The 22322-nt window shown below is 31.3% G+C and overlaps 3 protein-coding genes across 4 annotated transcripts in view; 1 reads left to right on the forward strand and 2 right to left on the reverse strand.

Moving 5' to 3' along the window:
- Positions 1-22322, reverse strand: part of LOC131952456 (acid phosphatase type 7) — a 69185-nt gene that overhangs the window by 31325 nt on the left and 15538 nt on the right. The window lies entirely within an intron of this gene.
- LOC131952461 (ankyrin repeat and SAM domain-containing protein 6) lies at positions 1833-12657 on the forward strand. Its single transcript, XM_059315136.1, has 20 exons — positions 1833-1998; positions 2169-2335; positions 2486-2595; positions 2705-3168; positions 3525-3569; positions 3674-3881; positions 4014-4111; positions 4311-4437; positions 4718-4751; positions 5399-5542; positions 5644-5757; positions 5875-6024; positions 6488-6713; positions 6918-7020; positions 7179-7356; positions 7949-8006; positions 8197-8264; positions 8472-8588; positions 8756-8831; positions 10065-12657. The coding sequence occupies exons 2-20, from the start codon at positions 2210-2212 to the stop codon at positions 10148-10150; spliced, it is 2532 nt and encodes an 843-aa protein (XP_059171119.1). The 5' UTR covers positions 1833-1998; positions 2169-2209; the 3' UTR covers positions 10151-12657.
- On the reverse strand, positions 15600-21651 carry LOC131952458 (F-box/LRR-repeat protein 8). The gene is made up of 2 exons (XM_059315123.1): positions 21560-21651; positions 15600-17806 (listed from the first exon to the last, which is right to left on the reverse strand). The coding sequence occupies exon 2, from the start codon at positions 17775-17777 to the stop codon at positions 16611-16613; it is 1167 nt and encodes a 388-aa protein (XP_059171106.1). The 5' UTR covers positions 17778-17806; positions 21560-21651; the 3' UTR covers positions 15600-16610.

Below are 22322 nucleotides of genomic sequence, written 5' to 3' on the forward strand. Positions count from 1 at the left end.
TTTAAATTTTAATAAAAGACTTTTATTTTGTAAGTAGAGTAGGAGATCTAACTTTACTTACTAGATCTACTTACTTTTTACTTTTAGGATTAGATTCTAGGTCTTAGCCAGCCTAACTGTCCTAACTCAGACAGAATGAGATCTAGATTCTAGATCTAGGACTAAAGTCTAGGAATAAAGATCTAGATCTAGGATCTCTAACTTTCTCATCGTATTTTTATCTGTATAAGAGTATTATAGAGTATTGACTATGATTACTATGAATGTATTAGTTAGTATGTTAATGTTTAATGTTTAAATTTTAAATGTAATGGACTGTCACTCTACTAACTCTAAGTCAGTCTTAGTTAGGCTTTTTGATGAGAATTACAGAATGATTTTTTTTATTAAAAATGTATCAATAATAGCTAGAACACTAGTAAACTAAGCAAATTTAGCATATTTTAACTTTCTGTGCAAAGTCATTATTACTGAAAAAAATTCCAAAGTCAGGTCAGCCTGTGGCACCCTCCACTGAACGTGACAGAAGGAAAAAAAAACTTCACCCGTGACCTTCATTAAAACAGAATTTGCTTTTTTATTTTTTTTTATTTTTGGTAAACATGTGCTTATTCTTACCCAATAAGTGATAAAAATTTGAAAATTAATTTTAATTACAGTTGTAAAGTAAGATAAACAGCTTAATAAACACATGCTTTCTTGAGGGGGTGTGGCCCGGGTGTGGCACATCGCAATTATAACTTTATATTTCTGTGTTTTATGACTATATTTGTTTACAATCAGCATGCTATGTTTTTAAAATTGATAAAGGGTAAGTATACCAAGTTACAAAATCTGCAATCTAACTAATAATTCATACTTTCAATTTAAAAAATAATAAAAACGATCATCAACGAAGAAAGCGTAAACATTCTATTTTTAGGTGTGACATAAAAAACAGTCATAAATCTAGCCAAATGATTGGATTCTTACGCGGCACACATTTTCCCGCGCCTCGTTTTCACCAAACAAGAATATAATAAAATGGCATTATTACTTACAGCATGAAAAGCATTGTTGTCAGCCTAATTATATTAAACAATTCTATTTTTATTTGATAGTAAAGATGTTATAAAAATTGGGTCTAATAAAAAAGTTATTGGATAACGCACCTGCTTTAGTTTATTCGACTTGAAACGCAAGCTAAGTAAGCGTGACTTTCTCTCGACGGCCTCGTTAAATACAAATAAAGAAATTAGGTCAAAAGTACATCTGGGAATTCTTAAATAACAGACTGAAATAGAAACGGATAGTTCCGATGTCTAAAATTAACGATGGCCTCGTTATTATTAGTTTTATCCCTCTACCGTTTAGTGAAAGCGAAACTGGTCGCCATTTTGAGTAAGCGCATGAGCCGTGAGATGGCTTCAAAACAACAAACCCGGAAGCTGTGAATCGAACGGCCTAGTCTTAGTGTCTAAGACTAAGTCTAACTCATAAATGATTAATGTAAATGAGTTAAAATGAGTCTTAACAAACTTGAACACTTTTTAGTTCGGCTCTAAGTTATACTAGTTATAGATTATAGATCTAGATTCTAGATCTAATATAGATCTATGTTATATTTATATATATATTATATATAGGCTATAGTTATACTATATAGAGATCTAGGCCTAAATATATAATATTACCTTCACCTTTTCTGGGTTTATAGTTTTATTTTAATTTTACAAATATAAGATCTAGATCTAGGCCTAAATATTTAAATAAATAAGTTATGTTTGAATTGATGCGAAAGAACTATCATTACTTAATACTTGGATTCCAGATCCATATATTTAATATTTTAATAATTTTAATATATTAGAACAATAAATTGACAAAAGTTTGTATTGAATTAATTTCATTTGAGTTCTTTTACTTCTTTATAAATGAAGCAACAATGGAGTTTATTGCTAATTCAACTTAATTGTAACCAAGTAGATCAGAGGACCCAGAGGATACAGGATAGTATAGGTGAAATAATTACATTAAATTTAATAGAACTATAATTATTAAAGTAAATCTCAACATTATTGATTAAGGCCACGCAGTGGGTTTATTCTGTTAGGGATACAATAGGTTGATGATATATTGATCAAAACTAAAAAGTTACTGAAATCCTACAGTGTCATTTTTATTTTCAGAATTTTGTCAAGACGTTATGGGTGAATTATCACAATAACTTATGGATTGCAACAGACAGTTGTATTCAGCATGTGAACAAGGGGATACTACTTGTGTGCAAGCTCTCCTTGAACAAGGTTGTGAAGTAGACTGCCCTTTAGATGATGAGGAAAACACCCCACTACAGGTAAAGATCAAACTGAATTTAGCATTTAGTTTTAATTTTGGTTTTAATTTTAAACAGCTTTAATATTTAGTTGGATGTTCAGATAAACATTATAATATTCATAAAATTTTGTGTGTTGTTTTAAATGACAAGAAGAAAATGCTTTCTTAGGTGGCTGCAGCAAATGGCCATGAGCAAGTTGTACGGCTGCTTATTATGAGGGGAGCAGGTCTTGATAAGTCAAATATTTTTGGGTGGACACCTTTATTACAAGCTGCACGGTCAGGCAATTTTTTCATGCCTAAATCTTATTTATTAATACAACGGCTGTTTTAAGTAATAAGTATTTTAGTGTTTTATGTAGTGACATTAGATTTTGTTTCCATTCAGATATGGTCACACAAATGTGGTCGCTCTGCTCCATCAACACCAAGCTGACCTGCAAGCCAGAACACGTTATGGAGCTTCAGCCTTGATGCTGGCAGCCAAAGGGGGGCATCTCCAAACTGTCAAGTACATCATTGATTTGGGAGTTGATATTAACGCAGTTAACGAAGGCTGCGAGTTCACACCCATTTTGTTAGCAGCACAGCATGGACATGATGCAGTGGTCCGTGTTCTCCTAGATAGAGGCTGTGATGCCAGCTTTAGTACCATGTCTACTGGCCTCACACCACTTATGATTGCTGCCTTGAATGGTCACATGACTACTGCTCAGATCATAATTGAGCGTGGAGGTGATCCCAACATGACGAATGTCTGTGATAAAACAGCACTAGAAATAGCCACAATAAGAGATAAGCGAGAAGTCAGAGGGTACCTTGATAGAAAGACAACCAATAAACCAAAGATGCGTAAGTTGCTTTTAGTGTCTAATTTTGTGTGCCCAATACTATTTTATTGTTAGTGTGATAAAAAGAACTTAAATGCAGAAATAAAGTGTGATAACTCTGATAAGTCTTGTAACACAGAATATTATTAGGCGTAGGGATGATCTCATGAACTAATTGTATTGGTAGTGTTCACATGATTGTGTTGTAAATAATTATTATATTACAAAGATTTTCTCTATTTCTAATACAGCTGTTTCCTTTTACTTTTCAATTTAGTTAGCACTTTCACAGATAGAAAAAATTAACCTCTGGTCATAATATTAGTTGATCATTAACATGTGCTGTGTTGTCTGCAATTTTATCTTAATAATTTTCAGTTCCAGATGATATTAAACCTGACATCATTGAGGCTGCTAAGCATGGTAAGGGTCTTACTGCAGCATGAGTAAACTGATAGCTAAGTTAGGAGCAGTTGACTTTGGTTAATGGGGGAAAAAATGTAATTATAGATGTTAATTGCTTGCAGGTGATATACAGAGAGTGAAAGAAATTTTAGAACAAGATCATGCTCAAAAAGATGCTCATTCTCCACAAGATGGGGCCACCCCCTTGATGTTTGCTGCCATGACAGGTCGTCTTGATATTGCGGAGCTGCTGGTTACTAAAGGCTGTGATGTCAACAAGCAAGATTTAATCAGTGGCTGGACTGCTCTCATGCAAGCTACTTATCATGGGTAGGAAGAAAGCTGAACAGTTATATTAGAGTAATATTTCAGTCATTGAACTATAGTAGAACTATTCTTTAGATAGACAAGTCTACTCAAATTAAAAAATACATAACAAAATTTTGTATCATGAATTCTCAGGAAAAAGAATGTAGCTATGTATCTCCTTTCAATTGGCGCTGATGTTAATATACAAGCCAAAAATGGCTGCACTGCATTTGATATGGCTTCTTTAATAGGTACATAAATATTTTTTTAAGTAGGCCTACTGATTTAAAATATTGTAATCCTATATCCTAAAATTTTTATTATGTTACTTAGTTTTTTTACCTTGGGATTTTATTTTAAACTTAAGATATTACGGCTTCAAAATGTATTTTACTTTTAATATGCTTCATATACTTCATTTTCCAATTTGCTGGTTTCTTGAAAATTCAGATGATGTTGATACTGAGTTGTTGCGCCAGTTAGCAGCTAAAGCCATGCAAGTTAATAAAGTGGATAAAAACAAGAAAAACAGATCAAAACAAAATGATGTCAGCTCTTCTTTGACAACAGATTTGAGGTGATTTTCTTTCGTTCCATTCTTTGTCATATACAGATTTCAAAAGGGTTGCTTTATTTTTTTTCCAATTGAAAGGAAAGGCTGGCTTATCTAACAACCTTGATGCTTAATTACATTTATTTAGTTACTGGATATTTACCATACAATTAGAAATTAGAATGATCATTACAGTTTCTTACTCATGTTTAAGTAATAGATATTTAAGCTCTCAATCTATTGTAATATGCTTTGAAACACCTGCTATTGTGAAAATTAACATATTCATGGTTACTCTTTGCAGTTTAGATACTGATGTACCCAAGAATGGATTGAAGGTACAATGTTCTCTCTAGAGCTATTGCAAACATCTCAAGTCATTAAGCTTACTTTGTTTGTTGGATGTGTGTCTGAAGGTGGTAATATAAACTTTGCTAGGCTTCATGGTGTCAGCTCATTTCATCAGTCAATACTCCATCTAACTGCTGACTCCAGGTTATGTAACCTGTTGTTATGCCACTGGTTATCTCTATAGAAATAATTTTTTAAGTACTTGGAAATTATGTCTTAGGCAGAATTGTGGAGGATGGAAATCGTTAGCTAATACAAATTTGTGAAAACTGTAGTTAACCTTATGCATGTTTTAATTTTAATATTTTATAAGATGTTCTGTCTTTAATATTTCTTACTGTAAGCCTATATATTTGTGTAGCCATGGAAAGATTTCTGATCTCAGGAGAGATGTCAGTGCTTAGCCCCCTCTCTCCCCTCCAAGCATTGTCCCCTTTTTTCTCTTGATTAGAAATGTATACTATTCAGATTGTTCAGATATTTTATTTGTTTGCCTTTACAGTAATAGATACTCAGCTACTGGTATTGGTCCCTATGTTTATAAGGAAATTATGTTCTTGAGTCTGTCACCATTTTGATAACTTTTAAACTCCTGTAGGACCTACCAGCTATCTTTTGCCTTTTTCATACACAGGGGTGGTGGAACCGAATGTCTAACAGATTTCGGAATCTTAAACTTGGTCGTACATTTACTAGCAACAACCGTCTGGCACCACTTGAAACGTCCCATTCTGTTCAGGATCTGACCAAAAAATCTGCAACACCACCACAAATCCAGGTTAACTGTCATCATTTTTACCAAACCAAAATACTTTACTGAGGAGAAATTGGTTACTCGTCTGATATCATTATTAAAATAAAAATGTGTTAATCTTTCAGTCAGCTCGGCTGGAAAGGAAAAATCTGTCTCACGTGGAACAGACAAGTTTAACATTGACTAGCTATGACACTATGTTACTGGAGACCAAACAAAGTGCTTCTCTCTACACTTTGGTAAGGTACTTTTTTTAATTAAGAAGACTACATTGCTTAGTTTCATGTTTTCTTTTTTTTTGACAACACTGCTTTTTTTAAGCACATGTTAACTTTATTTTGTTTTCCAATTGAAAGGAAATTCCCCATTCTGCCTTGTCTAGTGAAACCCTCAAGCCAGTCATCCCACCATTTTTACCTACTCCAAGTTTTGCACTGGACAACTCTGACCACTCACATCGTCTGACCTCTAACTTCAGGACTTACAAAACCGGGGATGAAAACTATGTAAGTCATAACATTTACATTGTTTTAAACATTTGAGCCTATCTTGTTTTTCTTCTGCCCTGCAGTTTAACAGATGTGGCACAATTAGGATACACTTACCATATTCCTCCATTCCAATGTCATCCACCACCCTCAGTGCCTGAGCCAGTGTCAAGCCCATCAATTCCATGGTGTTATCTCCTCATTTCATCTAATGCCTGCCTCTTTTCCATTTGCCTGATATTTTTCCTTGGCAGAAAGTTTTCACTAAACCTGCTGACCTTCTGACATGTCCATACCAATTTAGTTTTTAAACTATGGTCAGCAGGTTAAATAGCTCAAAAATATTCAATGTTGGAGTCAAAAATATATTGATCTAATAATGTAATTGGCCCTTACACAACTTTAGAAACAGATAGGGGTTTTCCATATTTTTATTTTTGTCATATACAGTTTTAAAAGTAATTTGTATCTGTTTGAAAAGAGAAACCCAGTGCTAAAGCCCATCAAAGCCCAAAGTTTGTCAACTGGAAACCTGACCACCAACTCAACAAGCCGCAACAGCTACACCATTGGTCAGCCCAGCGACAACAGCCCTGACTCTTCTGGTGGGAGCAGCAACATCACAGCCCTGCACACCAAAATGGCTGCTCATAGAAAATATGCCGTTCTTGGGAAATCAAGACCAAATGACACCACTAGTAGTTCAGGTTCAGATATTTGTTCTAATTGTCTCATTTTGTTTTTTTACTCTACTGCAACATGAAGACAATAAAATAATGGGAATTTATTCAAGATTTTCATGTCAAATATTTAAATTTTAATTTTGTTTATCTAATTAAAGAAACAGGTTTGATATGATGATAGTTGATTTTAAAAATCTAACTTTAACCATTGTTTATTTTTACTTCCAGAACTAGGTCAAGGTCCATTGTTTGCTTCAAGTTCAAACATTCCTGGACCAAGGTTCTCCCCTTTCTTACCACAGCACACCCCCTCAAGATTATTTATGCCAAGGTCAGTAAACTTCGTAGGAACTAGCACTGAACACCTTGAGAAATATTTATTTATTTATTTCCATTTTATTGAAGCAAAATTTTTCAGAAATAATTTTATAGATCTCTTTTGTAGCAGGTTGTGTAAACAATGTGTTTTTTATATTTATTTCTGTATAGAAAGTCAACAACTACACCCTCTGCATTCCGTACAATGTCCAACACAACATCCCCAAACAGTTCAACTAGCGGAAGCTCGTCCATTACTCCTCAGAGGTCCTCAAGGGGACGAAGTACATCTTCAAAAGGGAGCACCACCTCCACACTGACACCTTCACCCTCCCCTACTCCTGGCAAAGTGAGCCCTGGTTTCATATATTTACCAGTTTTCCATGTACTTTTTGTCATAAGATATAATTTAGTTTTGAATGCTTTATCTTAGTCACAATTTGTGATCAAATCTTCTAACTTAGATGTGACCCACAGCATAACAACACAATGACAGTGTAAGAATATCTAATTTTCTATATTATTAGATATTAGTCATTAAAATATCATTGAAAGATTACTATTGAAATATAAAAAAGATGAAGCTGTGAAGTAGTTACCAGGATGAATCAGATGAACATGCTGGTAACCACAAGAGTAGACCACAGGCAGATAATTGTTGTTTAGAGTTACCAGACTTTATTAGCTGTGTGGGAACAAAATAATCAAATAATTAATATTTAATAATTAAACTAATTATTATTGCACTAATAGTTTTTAAAACTTATAATCAGATTACTCATATCTTTACAATACCTAAATACTAAAAAGTATAGAAACCTTTATAATAACAAGCATTAAAATATACTAAAAATAAGAATTTAGTGCTTGTTAGTATTAACGTTTTATCCTAGTTTTTCTAAAGTCTGTCTATGTTTGTATAGCTGTTAAATATTTTCTAGTCTGCTGAAGATGCACCTCAGGCTCTTGACAGTTTGCAGGAGAAAGATGGACATGATGGTAATCAACAAAAAAATAACACCTTTTTTGTACATTGACATATAAAGAAATTTTTAAATGGTTTGATCTTGAAGTATTTTTTTTTCTTGCTGTTTTAAGATTTACAAATTTCATCCATGTTTTTAAAAATTTCTGCTTGTAATGTAATGCATTACGTAAATTGCCTAACGCTGTGTATTTTTTATTTTAGATGAACTTGCGAGCATAATGAAAAAATTGTCCCTTGAAAAATATAATCCTATTTTTGAAGAACAAGAAGTAAGTACTGTCTGCTGTTGCATATTTAATAATTTAAAGCTGCATTAGCTGGTGCAATTTCTCTTAACGGATCTTAAGTGGTTTTAAAATTATAATTAGAAAATGCATTTTCTAAATTGTTTATAATCAATTTGTCAATTGAAATTGTACTGTGTAGGGACCCAAAGTAAATGTAGGTGGCCTGAATTTAAAAAATTTCTTTTTCAGGTTGATATGGAGGCTTTTCTCACCCTAACAGATGATGATCTTAAGGAACTTGGCATCTCTCATGCTGAGTCCAGGCGACAAATTTTGGCAGCCATTTGTGATTTAAGATCAGGAAAGGTAACTCATAAACACCAGATTTATAGCAATTTTCTGACATCCAAGAAAGACATTTAAATTTTAAAGAGGTTTTATTTGACTAAAATCAAATGTGGCTAGATGGATGTGATGAATATATTTATATAAATGGTTGTGAGCATCAATTTGATTCTCTATGTTATCCCCAGGGAAGAGAGCGACAGCACTTGGCAGATACAATGTCAACATTTAATTCAACTCTAAAGGCTAGAGTAACAGAGGGCAGTAAGTTATAGATAAACATTACCAGTTAAACATACAGTATGCCACATGCTTTGTTTTTTATTGTGACCCCAATCCCAGGCATCTAAACACCCTTTGGTAACACCATGGTGGATATGAGTTGTGTGATCCCAATCCCAGGCATCTAAACACCCTTTGGTAACACCATGGTGGATATGAGTTGTGTGATCCCAATCCCAGGTATCTAAACACCCTTTGGTAACACCATGGTGGATATGAGTTGTGTGATCCCAATCCCAGGTATCTAAACACCCTTTGGTAACACCATGGTGGATATGAGTTGTGTGATCCCAATCCCAGGTATCTAAACACCCTTTGGTAACACCATGGTGGATATGAGTTGTGTGATCCCAATCCCAGGTATCTAAACACCCTTTGGTAACACCATGGTGGATATGAGTTGTGTGATCCCAATCCCAGGTATCTAAACACCCTTTGGTAACACCATGGTGGATATGAGTTGTGTGATCCCAATCCCAGGTATCTAAACACCCTTTGGTAACACCATGGTGGATATGAGTTGTGTGATCCCAATCCCAGGCATCTAAACACCCTTTGGTAACACCATGGTGGATAGGAGTTGTGTGATCCCAATCCCAGGTATCTAAACACCCTTTGGTAACACCATGGTGGATAGGAGTTGTGTGATACCAATCCCAGGTATCTAAACACCCTTTGGTAACACCATGGTGGATATGAGTTGTGTGATACCAATCCCAGGTATCTAAACACCCTTTGGTAACACCATGGTGGATATGAGTTGTGTGATACCAATCCCAGGTGTCTAAACACACTTTGGTAACACCATGGTGGATATGAGTTCTGTGGAAATGGAAGCAGACCTTGTCTTTAGAGCGTTAAGAACAGTGTTATATCACATAGGTATTATACAAACAGAACAGGACTTGAATAGCTATGCCATTCGGTCTATAATTGTTTTCTGTACCTTTTGGCACTGAATGCATGATCAATGTACATAATGCTATTTCTGGAGACTGTTAATCCACCTCTCATACAAACATGTGAATCTATCCATTGGAAACTTCTTGATGCCATGTGGACTAGTTTTACCTTCCTCATGAAAGTTAGGTTTTTTACATGAATTTTAAACTTTTTTCCTAAGATCTTTTATAAGAGTGAACTGTGTTAAATGACACAAATTAACAAAGTCTTTAAGCTTGCTAAAGCTCTTGCTTTGTTTCTTGAATCAACCAGTTCCAGAGCACACAGGTATCTCTCCATGGAGTCTACAAGATGGAAGTTTTCCTCAGGGTCATGCAACTAAATCCAGAATGTCTTGAAAGTGATTTACAAGGCAGTTTATGGTCTTCTACTTTGTATTTGAAAATCATATTTGAGTACATTTCTGTTGTCGCATTTATCTTTGGTTGCCTCATTCACTCTTTATGTTTATGCTGTTACAATGTTAACCTGTTTTTTTTGGTGCAATTTTAAACCATTGTTTTTCCACATTGAGAGCATCTTGACTAGTGCCAGAAATCTGCTGATGCATTCAAAGATTAAGCTAAATCGAAAGTGATGAAAATAATTTGTTTTTAAACTTTGTAGTATTTTATATTTTATTGTGATAATGGCTTAGCTCATATTGTATATGAACGTAATTGTTGGAACACATTTTTCTATTAGAATGATCACAAATCCTATTTTTTCTGGATGAAACTTATGTGCAATCACTAGATCTAGGTATTCATTCAACAAATACGACCCTGTCCGTCCAAGTTTTACAGCCATACTTACTGGATAACATCACCATTTCGCTGCTGCGTTTTTAATTTTCAGGTTCTTTTTTTAACACCTCCTTCCGTCCATCACCTATTTTCTGTTAGCAAAATTTTATTATCATAACATATTCTGAGGTGTAAGTACTTGACTTGGGATTACATACTAGATTTTTAGATGAAAGTACAGCTCATACTTTTCACAACTATTCTACAGACACCAAACAGAAAAACCTGTAAAAGTAAACACAGTTTTAAGCTGTTTTTTTTTGTTAACAGGTATTATTTATAAATGTTTAAAATGAGCTCATTTTTCAGTAAGGGGTTATATCTTTATAAATTTTTTAGATTTTATTTTAAATGGTGACACAAATGAAATGAATATAAATGAAATCAAACCTTGAAATAAATATCTCAATGTGCAAATGTTAAGTGGTAATGCCAGTTTCTGCCCTCCCTAAACTTGATACCTGCTTTCATGTTTGTTGATGTTTTTAATGAAGAAATCTTGTAACACTTGGTAATAATTTAGATCTAGCACTAAAAGTAAAGTTGTAAAGTTTCCCTTTCAGACCTGACGGTCTATGGGGCAAGTGAAGTAGAGTTCACTTGTTTCTGTGACCTCGGCATATGAAGAGATAGTGTGGTCAGCACTATGCCCAGCCGCCTTTACTTTCCCAAACGAGAGTTAGGTACCCATCAGAGTTGGGTGGACTCAGGGACGGTCTACTGACTTGAACCCGGATTCGAACTCGAGACTTTCGGGTTAGCAGTCCAGCTCTCTACCGCTAGACCACTCCGTCCCATAGATCTAGCACTACAAATGTTTTTTATACATCAATTTTATTCTGTTTATTTGAGAAAATATTATTTAAAATGTATTAAGTACTTTAACAAACTGTTCTTGAAGTTTTATTCTGTTTATTTGAGAAAATATTATTTAACTTGTATTAAGTATTTTAACAAACTGTTCTTGAAGTTGTAGGTGCATTAAAAAGTTTAAAATGTGTGAGCATTGAAAACTGCTTCATCCTACCACAAATAATTCAGCTGTTTTAGTGGAGTTATTCATCCTTATTTTTGTGTAAGTAAAGTTCCCCTTCCCAACCTGATGATCCTATGGGGCAAGTGAAGTAGAGTTCACTTGTATCTATGACTTCAGCATATGAAAAGAGAGTGATTAGCACTATGCCCAACCACCTTTACTTTCCCTATCATGAGTAAGGTACCCATCAGAGGTGGGTGGACTCATGGACAGTCGACCTCCTTGAACCCAGATTCGGACTCGAGACTTACGGGTTAGCAATCTAGCTATCTACTGCTAGGCCACTCCGTTCCTTATTTTTGTGTAATATCAGAAATAACTGCCACCCTCCATTACACCTAAAAATCAAGCTCAGTTAGATTGTTTCAATTTATGTTCCATTAATGTTCAAGTTCTTCCTTAAACATAAGCTCTAAGAAAAAAGTTCAAGCTTTTTTAATAAAATATTTTACATTACTGGTAATGTTTGTTTTTCAAAGAAACATTTCTCATTATGAATACCTAATAAATGCAAAAAAAGAAAAATGCTCATGTAGAAATATTTGAGCACAGAGGTAGCAGAAGCCAGTCCATCTGGGAGGATGCAGGATTTGAAGTCAGGCAACTGAACTTAAGACTTGCAGGTTTCTATACAATTTAACAATGTTGCACAAAATGTGAGAGATAAATACGTTTGCTGCATAGCTTTTTTTCAGATAGATATGAATTATTATTATTAAGTTTTTTTTATGTTTATCAATACTCTTTATTTGAAATGTTCTGATAATGTTCAACATGGTTAATTTAATACTTAAAAATTTTTAAACAGATAGTTGCAAAATAGGAGTAGGCAAAATTTGATATTACTGCATGTAGAAAAGTCTCAAATATGTTAGATTTATACAGTTGTGTAACTATCATTTTGTTGTTGTGAACAGAATATTTATTGACATTTTTAATTTGCTAGTCATGATTGTTTGAACTGTCTCAAATTTAATGATTGTTTTATAGCTCACTAATCCTCAAAATGTGTATTTCAGAATGTATATACATTTGTTTTTAAACTTATATTTATCAAATGAAATAAAGATTTTATTTAACATTTTATGTCCTTTTATTCAAAACATATAAAGCCTTTTGTTTTTATGCAAACATAGATATTGCTTAAGTTATATCAGAAAACAAGATCACAGAGGTAGAAAATGTAAATAAACCATTCACAGCACATCAAACTATTTCAGGTGTAAAACAATTTTTAAAAATAATTAGTACACATCAAGTATATTATTCACTAATTATTAGTGAGATAAATGCTAACAGCATTGCCAACAATATGAACACAGCCAAGGGAAAAGAATAAACTAAAAATTCCAACTAGCCCCTTATGTCCAACAATAACACACATTTTTTAAAAAATGTTTTGTTTAATTTTTCATTGTCTGGGTCAGTTTCTAAGGATAAAACTTCATTCTTTAAATTGAGTACCTTCAATTATTTTTAAACAGACAAATTGAGCTGCACTACACCACATAAACCACTCACTATGTCCATCCACAATCTTGACCCACTCTTATGCATTCTAATAAGGCTTTATGAGACATTAACTCGTAATGTAAACATTTATCAAATGCCACTCAACTAATTTAACCAAGCAAAAGATTTTCTAAAGCCTGTCGGACAACAGGCGTGGTTTGAAAAAAAATCTTTTAAATATTTTTCTTATTAGTGATGATCCATGTTGTTTCCATTAAATAATAATAATATTACTGTTATAGTTTCAAAATAAATTAGTTTGATACAAGCCTATCAATATAACTTTTTTTAATGCATAAAACATGTTTTAATAACAAGCTTTTATGTAATAATACAAAGGAAAAACTTAATAGTTTTCTTTAAATATATAATAATTAACTACTATTTAAATAACTAAAAAGAAAAGCATGGGTCTCTAAATTATGTATTGAATACCTTAACTAGAATTTAAGAAGTGACCCACTCATTTTAGTAATTTAAATAGTTCATTTATTGCATATTTTTTAAAAATCATTTATTTTCTCCTGTTTAATGGTTTATTATATAAAAGATCGTTATTAAAACATTTTTTCTACATTTTTATTTCAGTATTTTGAAATTTTTAATACAATAGAGTCGCATTACTAAAAACAATTTCTCACTAAATGAACACAGAAAACGTGTGGTACATAGTACTTGATAATTATTGAAAATTTTAATTAAATCTCCTAAAAAATTTATTAGGCATCCAATTAAGGCAGATTTGGTGTCAGATTGCAATGTCATCGGGTCAAGTTTGAAAATATTCTGTCTGTTAGAATGGTCAAAATTTTGCTTGGCAATTTTGATCCATGACATAGCATAACAAAAGAACAAGAAAGCAAGTTAAATAATAATAATATTACTGTTATAGTTTCAAAATAAATTAGTTTGATACAAGCCTATCAATATAACTTTTTTTAATGCATAAAACATGTTTTAATAACAAGCTTTTATGTAATAATACAAAGGAAAAACTTAATAGTTTTCTTTAAATATATAATAATTAACTACTATTTAAATAACTAAAAAGAAAAGCATGGGTCTCTAAATTATGTATTGAATACCTTAACTAGAATTTAAGAAGTGACCCACTCATTTTAGTAATTTAAATAGTTCATTTATTGCATATTTTTTAAAAATCATTTATTTTCTCCTGTTTAATGGTTTATTATATAAAAGATCGTTATTAAAACATTTTTTCTACATTTTTATTTCAGTATTTTGAAATTTTTAATACAATAGAGTCGCATTACTAAAAACAATTTCTCACTAAATGAACACAGAAAACGTGTGGTACATAGTACTTGATAATTATTGAAAATTTTAATTAAATCTCCTAAAAAATTTATTAGGCATCCAATTAAGGCAGATTTGGTGTCAGATTGCAATGTCATCGGGTCAAGTTTGAAAATATTCTGTCTGTTAGAATGGTCAAAATTTTGCTTGGCAATTTTGATCCATGACATAGCATAACAAAAGAACAAGAAAGCAAGTTAAATAATAATAATATTACTGTTATAGTTTCAAAATAAATTAGTTTGATACAAGCCTATCAATATAACTTTTTTTAATGCATAAAACATGTTTTAATAACAAGCTTTTATGTAATAATACAAAGGAAAAACTTAATAGTTTTCTTTAAATATATAATAATTAACTACTATTTAAATAACTAAAAAGAAAAGCATGGGTCTCTAAATTATGTATTGAATACCTTAACTAGAATTTAAGAAGTGACCCACTCATTTTAGTAATTTAAATAGTTCATTTATTGCATATTTTTTAAAAATCATTTATTTTCTCCTGTTTAATGGTTTATTATATAAAAGATCGTTATTAAAACATTTTTTCTACATTTTTATTTCAGTATTTTGAAATTTTTAATACAATAGAGTCGCATTACTAAAAACAATTTCTCACTAAATGAACACAGAAAACGTGTGGTACATAGTACTTGATAATTATTGAAAATTTTAATTAAATCTCCTAAAAAATTTATTAGGCATCCAATTAAGGCAGATTTGGTGTCAGATTGCAATGTCATCGGGTCAAGTTTGAAAATATTCTGTCTGTTAGAATGGTCAAAATTTTGCTTGGCAATTTTGATCCATGACATAGCATAACAAAAGAACAAGAAAGCAAGTTAAATAATAATAATATTACTGTTATAGTTTCAAAATAAATTAGTTTGATACAAGCCTATCAATATAACTTTTTTTAATGCATAAAACATGTTTTAATAACAAGCTTTTATGTAATAATACAAAGGAAAAACTTAATAGTTTTCTTTAAATATATAATAATTAACTACTATTTAAATAACTAAAAAGAAAAGCATGGGTCTCTAAATTATGTATTGAATACCTTAACTAGAATTTAAGAAGTGACCCACTCATTTTAGTAATTTAAATAGTTCATTTATTACATATTTTTTAAAAATCATTTATTTTCTCCTGTTTAATGGTTTATTATATAAAAGATCGTTATTAAAACATTTTTTCTACATTTTTATTTCAGTATTTTGAAATTTTTAATACAATAGAGTCGCATTACTAAAAACAATTTCTCACTAAATGAACACAGAAAACGTGTGGTACATAGTACTTGATAATTATTGAAAATTTTAATTAAATCTCCTAAAAAATTTATTAGGCATCCAATTAAGGCAGATTTGGTGTCAGATTGCAATGTCATCGGGTCAAGTTTGAAAATATTCTGTCTGTTAGAATGGTCAAAATTTTGCTTGGCAATTTTGATCCATGACATAGCATAACAAAAGAACAAGAAAGCAAGTTAAATAAAAGCTTATAACAACTATTTCTTCTTGGTGGTGATTTCCCTTAAAAACTTTTAGTGCTTGATTTGGGTTATACTATTATATATCAGAATGTATACAATATGTGTAGCTTTTTAAGAATATTAATAAGTAATGAAGAAAGCTAATAATTAAAAGCAGTGAAACAAAAATTTTAAAAGTAATAAAATGGTAAGAGATTACTACAATAAATACTATTACTATTACAATCTCAACTGAGTAGTTATTCTAAATGTTTTGAGTAACATAAAAAATATTATATATATAGTAAATCATTATATGACACAAAAAGAAAAAAACATGTCAGATTAATGCTTAACAGAAAACTATAAATAACTACAAAAATTTTTGGCATTAATCAGATATATCTTCATCAAACAAGAAAAAATAATCTACCTAAAAATAAAAATATGTACACTGGAGAGTAATTCACAGCCACTGGAAACAAAAAACATTTAGCACAAGTTATAAATTATAAAGCCTTTTTGAAAGACGGTTAAGCACATAAAAAGAAAGTTGTATTACATTATTTATACACAAAAAGCAAGAAATAAATTATTGTTATTTTCAACACAGATATACTATTTTAATAGTATAAAGTGAAAAGCATTATATATTTAACACTTAACTTAATCTCCTTCTTCTTTGCCAACAGTCCATGGTTCAGGATCTTTTTGCCATTTAAGGATGTACGTGCCTTTTTCTCTCATTCTTGGGCAGCTCTCTAGGATTCTCTCAATGACACTTTTGTCAACAACACAGTAGACATAGAGAGTGTGAAGCTTCCAGCATTTCTGTGCCACATTCAAAAGCGCATCATTCAACTCCTGCGAGGGCCTGGTATGTACTACAAGTTTTTGTAAAGTATTTGCATAGTAGGCCACAGCAATATTAATTTCATCATAAATCCTGGTAAATGTAGAGAGATGTAGCTCTTCAACAGGAATTTCAGCTTTCAGAATTTCTGACACTCGATGCAGTGGGCAAGTGTGATCAAAGCCAAGCTCTACTTTTAAATCTGGGTTGGTATGAACAAGCTCTGACCAAGCATCTGCTGAAATATCTTCACCATATTTTTCATCTCGCCTGCAAACAACTCCTAGTCTCTGAAGGGCTCCTCTGCCAGGCTCTGAAAGTTTTTTAAGGACGTCGTCGGTCAAGCTTGTGTGATACAAATGTAGAACTTGCAGCTTTCTGCATTGATGTACCAAATAGGCCACACCCTCAGGTGAAACATTGCAAACCAAACTTTTGTTTAAAATATTGAGGTATTCTAAGTTTGGGCAGTTATTAGCTATTCCACTTAAAAAGCTGTTGTCAAAATTCACTTGAAGATCACTAAAATTCAAATATTTCAAAGTGTACTTGCCTTTTTGTTTACCCACCATGCACAACAGATGTAAGAGGGCTTCAATAAATTCACTGCCACCATAAAAGTATGGGTTTTCTCCCTTGAACTGTATGGTTAAATGAGTTAATCTTATTTCATCCAAGCCTGCAATCAACTCAACTGCAGAAATGGCATGCTTCCTATTCTCAATCTCCTTTTGGTTTAAAGCTATAGTCAGTTTTGTGATGAAGTGGCTATACTGCTCCATACATTTTAGAAGTTTGCCATGTTGCGGATAAAAAAAACCACAATTAAATTCTTTCCAAAGCAGAGGGGTTGCAAGACACTGATGCCAATGTCTGCAGGTTTGTCCAGCACGACATCGGTCAGCTACAGATAGGTAGGTCAGTGTATGCACAATAATGGGGTCAGGTAAATTAGCCCAGCCTTCAAAGTTTGTCGCCATTTTTTTTATATTTAATAGTAATAATAGAGCTGAAAAAATTAAATAAATTATGATTAAGTTATTATAGCTACTAAATTAACTCATATTGATAAATGGTGGTTGGTTTGTACAAAATTGCATGTTTGTTTTAGAAAACAGAGAGGGGAAAAAGATCTTAGAATATACTGCTTTATGAGAATATGCTATAAAATTGTCAAATTCTGAAGGTTTTTGAGAAAGTTTAAAGTAGGGACTTGGATGAAATTTCAATTTTAAAAAAATAAATAATGTAGTAGCACCAGTTTATAGAGCTCATTTAGACAAGAACAAAGATACTTTTATTTTAATTTTAGCTCAAACGGTTACGGAGTTATGAATTTTTAACGTATTTAATTTTCGGGTTTTTTTACTATGGGGTTTTCTCAATTTTTTGCTTCCCTACTTTTTTGGATGCGAACTAAAATCTCTGTAACTTTATAAATAGCAGGTATTTTTTAATGAAAATTCACTAAGATCAAGCTCATGATATCAGTAAAAGAGTAAGATAAAAATAATTGAAGTGGATGAGAATGATCATAAAAAATAATGTTAACAAAGAGGGTCACCCCCCTAAAATTTTTGAATAAGCGTCTTTGATAGGCAACACACAATCTGTTGCCAAATTTTTATTATATGGAATATCTTACTGAAAATTGGCCTGAATAGTGCCAACACTGTATACATTAACATAAAGTCAAAACATTTTACTTAGCTTATGTGGTTTTATTACAATGTTGGACAAAATAAAAAAGTCATTTTTATTCTGCGCAACTACTTTTTTTGCAAGAAAGAAGTACAATGTTGAGCTGATTTTAGATTACTTTGCTTATATGCAAGAAATATTGTAAACATGAAGGTTATTATATACTTTGATATTACCATTGTTCAAATTTGATTTTAAAAATATTTTATTTAATGAAAAAGGGGTTTAAACTCATATACCCCCCTTAATTTTAAACAATAAATTCTGCTGTAGGCAACACATAATCTGTTGTCAAATTTTTATTATATGGAATATCTTAATGAAAATTGGCCTAATTGGTGCCAACATTGTATACATCCACACAAAGTAAAAATATTTCACTTAGCTTATGTGGTTTTGTTACAATGTTGGTCAAATTTAAAAAGTCATTTTTGTTCTGCGCAACTACTTTTTTGCAAGAAAGAAGTACAATGCTAAACTGATTTTAGATTACTAAAATTGTATCTAAATGTTGTCAATATTCATGATATTTCATCCATGTTATGTGTATGTTATCATAGAATTGATATAATTTAATTTACAATTATTGTTGAACAAATATTTTAATAATTGAAATGATTTTTTATTTGGTGGAGTAAAGATCACCATTTAATGTTAAAGGTAAGTTTTATAATTAAGAAACATCTGTCATATATTTAAGTGACACCTCATGCTGTGTGGATAACATGTTTAAGTCTATTAGCTTGTGTCACTTTTTTACTTTAAAAAATAACACCATCAATGATTTAAAAATGAAATCTGATCAAACATCTACTGAAGCTGTGTCTCCTCTGACTGATAGCTTTTAGAACTGTAATAAAAACCAGCAACATCCATTCTTAAGTGGACCTATTTCTCCTTCATTGAAGTTGCTTATGAGTAGATCCACATCTTTTGATTCTCCATCCCCTTGCTGAACTGGTACATTTTATCTAGGGCCAAGACTAGTAAAGCTCCAACTGAAAAATATAAAATAGCAAAAATACAGTATTATAGTGTAGCTTTACACAGAAAATTGTGTAAATGTACATAAAGTAAGTAGTAAAAATGCCTAGAGTTATAATTGAAAAGGGCCTATACAAGTTTAACATAAAAAAAGAGGACTTATGTAATAAAAAAGTAAAAACTTGCTCTAAAAAATCAAGTAGAAGGCCGAATAAAAATATACATATTATGGTTCATTTGGAATTAAATATTAACACTTGTGTAGATCTATATTCATTTTATTTTTTAAATATTACTAGACCTTAAGTCCCAACAAACTCACTGAACTAAGTGTAATAGCCTGTAATAGGTCTATAGTAGATTTATACTAGGCCCTATCATCTATTATGCAAATACTTCTAATAGCCATAGGGCCTACTATTAAGCTTTAAAATTAACTTGTTCATTTAAGAAATTTGTATAGAAAAGCACACTAAATATAACTAACATTCTTTTGTTTTTAAATATAATTCTTAAGTTAACAATTTAGATCTAGAATCTACTGTTTAAAAAATAAACATCGCAAACTGAGAGAAAAAAACGATCTTATTTACAATCCTAAAATTACCTAATTAATGAATCTAACAACAAACTACAAATGAAAAGTCATCAAAAATAACAAGTTTAATAAATAACAAATGTAATTCGATAATTTAAAAAGCTTTTGGAGTCAGATTCATGTGGATGTTGCTGGATTTAGATAATCAAGTAGATTTACATTGTATAGTGTCATTAACAACAACACGCCACTTCCGGTTTTAACATCGATCTTTTCCGGCAATCTTAAGCTGTTGTAAGCCCTATGCTTTCAAAGTTATTTATAAAAAAATACGTCGCTAATGAATAACTAAATGAAATTTGAAACACATATGTAAAAATGGTGTTTACGCTCGGAGATCGCATTTCTAGCCTAAAGCGACAGTAACTTTTTATGGAACAATAAGTTTTACTTACCCAATTTTTGCCTGAAACACACCATCACGCACCGGTAGCAGAAAAAAACAAAAATAACACAGCAATCGGTGAAATCCATTTGTCTTTCAGAATAAAGTGACACTTTTCTATTAACAATGGTGATTAATAGTGAAATTTTTTTTTTTTAAATTATCACCCACTGCCGCACGGCTAAATTCACTAGGTTACGGTATGGGGAAAAAACTCTCGTTTTTAGAGGGGCAAAATCTACGTCATCCAAGTCCCTAGTTTAAAGAAACCTACATATCTAGGATCAAATACTTCTTATATATATGAAATTTTGTCCACCTAACTGAAACTGTACTCATTAAATTACCACCTACGATTACTGGAAATTGCTCAAAAGTTTAGAGAAACCTAGTATTAGATTCAAGTGTTTAGCATGAACTTTTGTCAAACTAACCAAACATGTATTGAAGTTAATGTTACTAGATTAAAACTAACACACAGAGACCCAAAAAAAAAACTGGGTTTACAATAGTTCCAAATAATAATTGACATTTATAAATAATTGACTTATGCAGTCATCTTGTTTTAAGTTTTTTTTTGTAAAATTATAGTTAGAGATTCAAGGGAAACCACTCTAATTTACAGATTGCCGTTGTTTTTTTATTGTTAACTTATAGCGCAAGATTCAGGGGAAGCTACTCTAACTTACAGATGGCCGCTTTTATATAGCAAATCCTGCTGTTTAAAGTTGATTTCTAGATCTATATACTATATACTATATAGATATATTTACTATTTAGCCATTGATTTAGGTTTATTATTCATTTATCTATAAAATTTTACACAAATGTATCACAATATGAATATACTTCTATTAAAGACTTGACAATGAGGTAACTTTTTCGTACATTACTAGTCGCGGGCGATTACGTACCTACTATATAACTATTAAAACGATAGATTATCATTTTTTTTTTTACGGTCGCTTTGTTTGCTAAATCTAAAAAAAAAACATGTTTTTATTCCATGTCAACAACATGATAGAAGGATTCTCGTCAACTCGCTCGCCTCCGCTAAAAAAAACTAGTATTGTGTAGTTTTGTGTTTATTTTACCATATTCAAAGGCAAACAATAATTAATAATAAAAACATCAGCCATCTTCCTTTTTTTTAAATAATAGAGTAGTTTCCCTTTAATCTAAAATAAAATTCGATCAATATTATAGGCCTAAAATATAAAGCTACAGATCAATTACATTTTTGTTTTTTCCTCCACTTCGAATGGGTTATGTGGGGGGGGGGGGGGGTGGAATTAAAAGTTCTCTAAAAACTTACTTCCAATATAGTTTTAATATAGAATCTAGAGCTATAGGCTTATTATTAAATTACTTGTATATGGACTATGAATGGACTGTGTAGCTTTCATGCAATGCTAAGCTAAACATTTACATATGCTATAGTCATATTATGATAAATATTAATTTAAAATGTGGATCATTTTCTGAAATGTCAGTAGTTAAAATAAATATACCTATTTTTTTTAGTATTTACTAACATCTGGAATGTAAGGAGTAAAATAAATTAATAAAATGCTTCAACTTTAAAATAGCACTTGAGTAACTTTATATAAATATATATATATATATATATATATATATATATATATATATATATATATATATATATATATATATATATATATATATATATATATATATATATATATATATATTTTCATCATAGTAGATGCAGGTAATATTTTTGCATGGAAAAGTTTTAGTAAACTGAAAAAAAGACACTATTTCATGAGCTTTTAAACCAAGTCATCGTTTCATTTTCTGTTTTTTTTCCATTCTATTATCATTCTTTTCCACTTT

The sequence above is a fragment of the Physella acuta genome, unplaced genomic scaffold (assembly GCF_028476545.2).
Source record: "Physella acuta isolate Inbredline_101_S28 unplaced genomic scaffold, ASM2847654v3 ptg000874l, whole genome shotgun sequence".
Taxonomy (NCBI): Eukaryota; Metazoa; Mollusca; class Gastropoda; family Physidae; genus Physella; species Physella acuta.

Bases quoted from the DNA above. Each gene is read 5' to 3' on its own strand.
- LOC131952458 (XM_059315123.1), bottom strand. From the start codon at position 17,777: ATGGCGACAAACTTTGAAGGCTGGGCTAATTTACCTGACCCCATTATT.
- LOC131952461 (XM_059315136.1), top strand. From the start codon at position 2,210: ATGGATTGCAACAGACAGTTGTATTCAGCATGTGAACAAGGGGATACT. The intron at 3,882-4,013 runs GTAGGAAGAAAG...ATGAATTCTCAG, and splicing joins ATGCAAGCTACTTATCATGG to GAAAAAGAATGTAGCTATGT. The intron at 8,265-8,471 runs GTAAGTACTGTC...TTTCTTTTTCAG, and splicing joins CTATTTTTGAAGAACAAGAA to GTTGATATGGAGGCTTTTCT.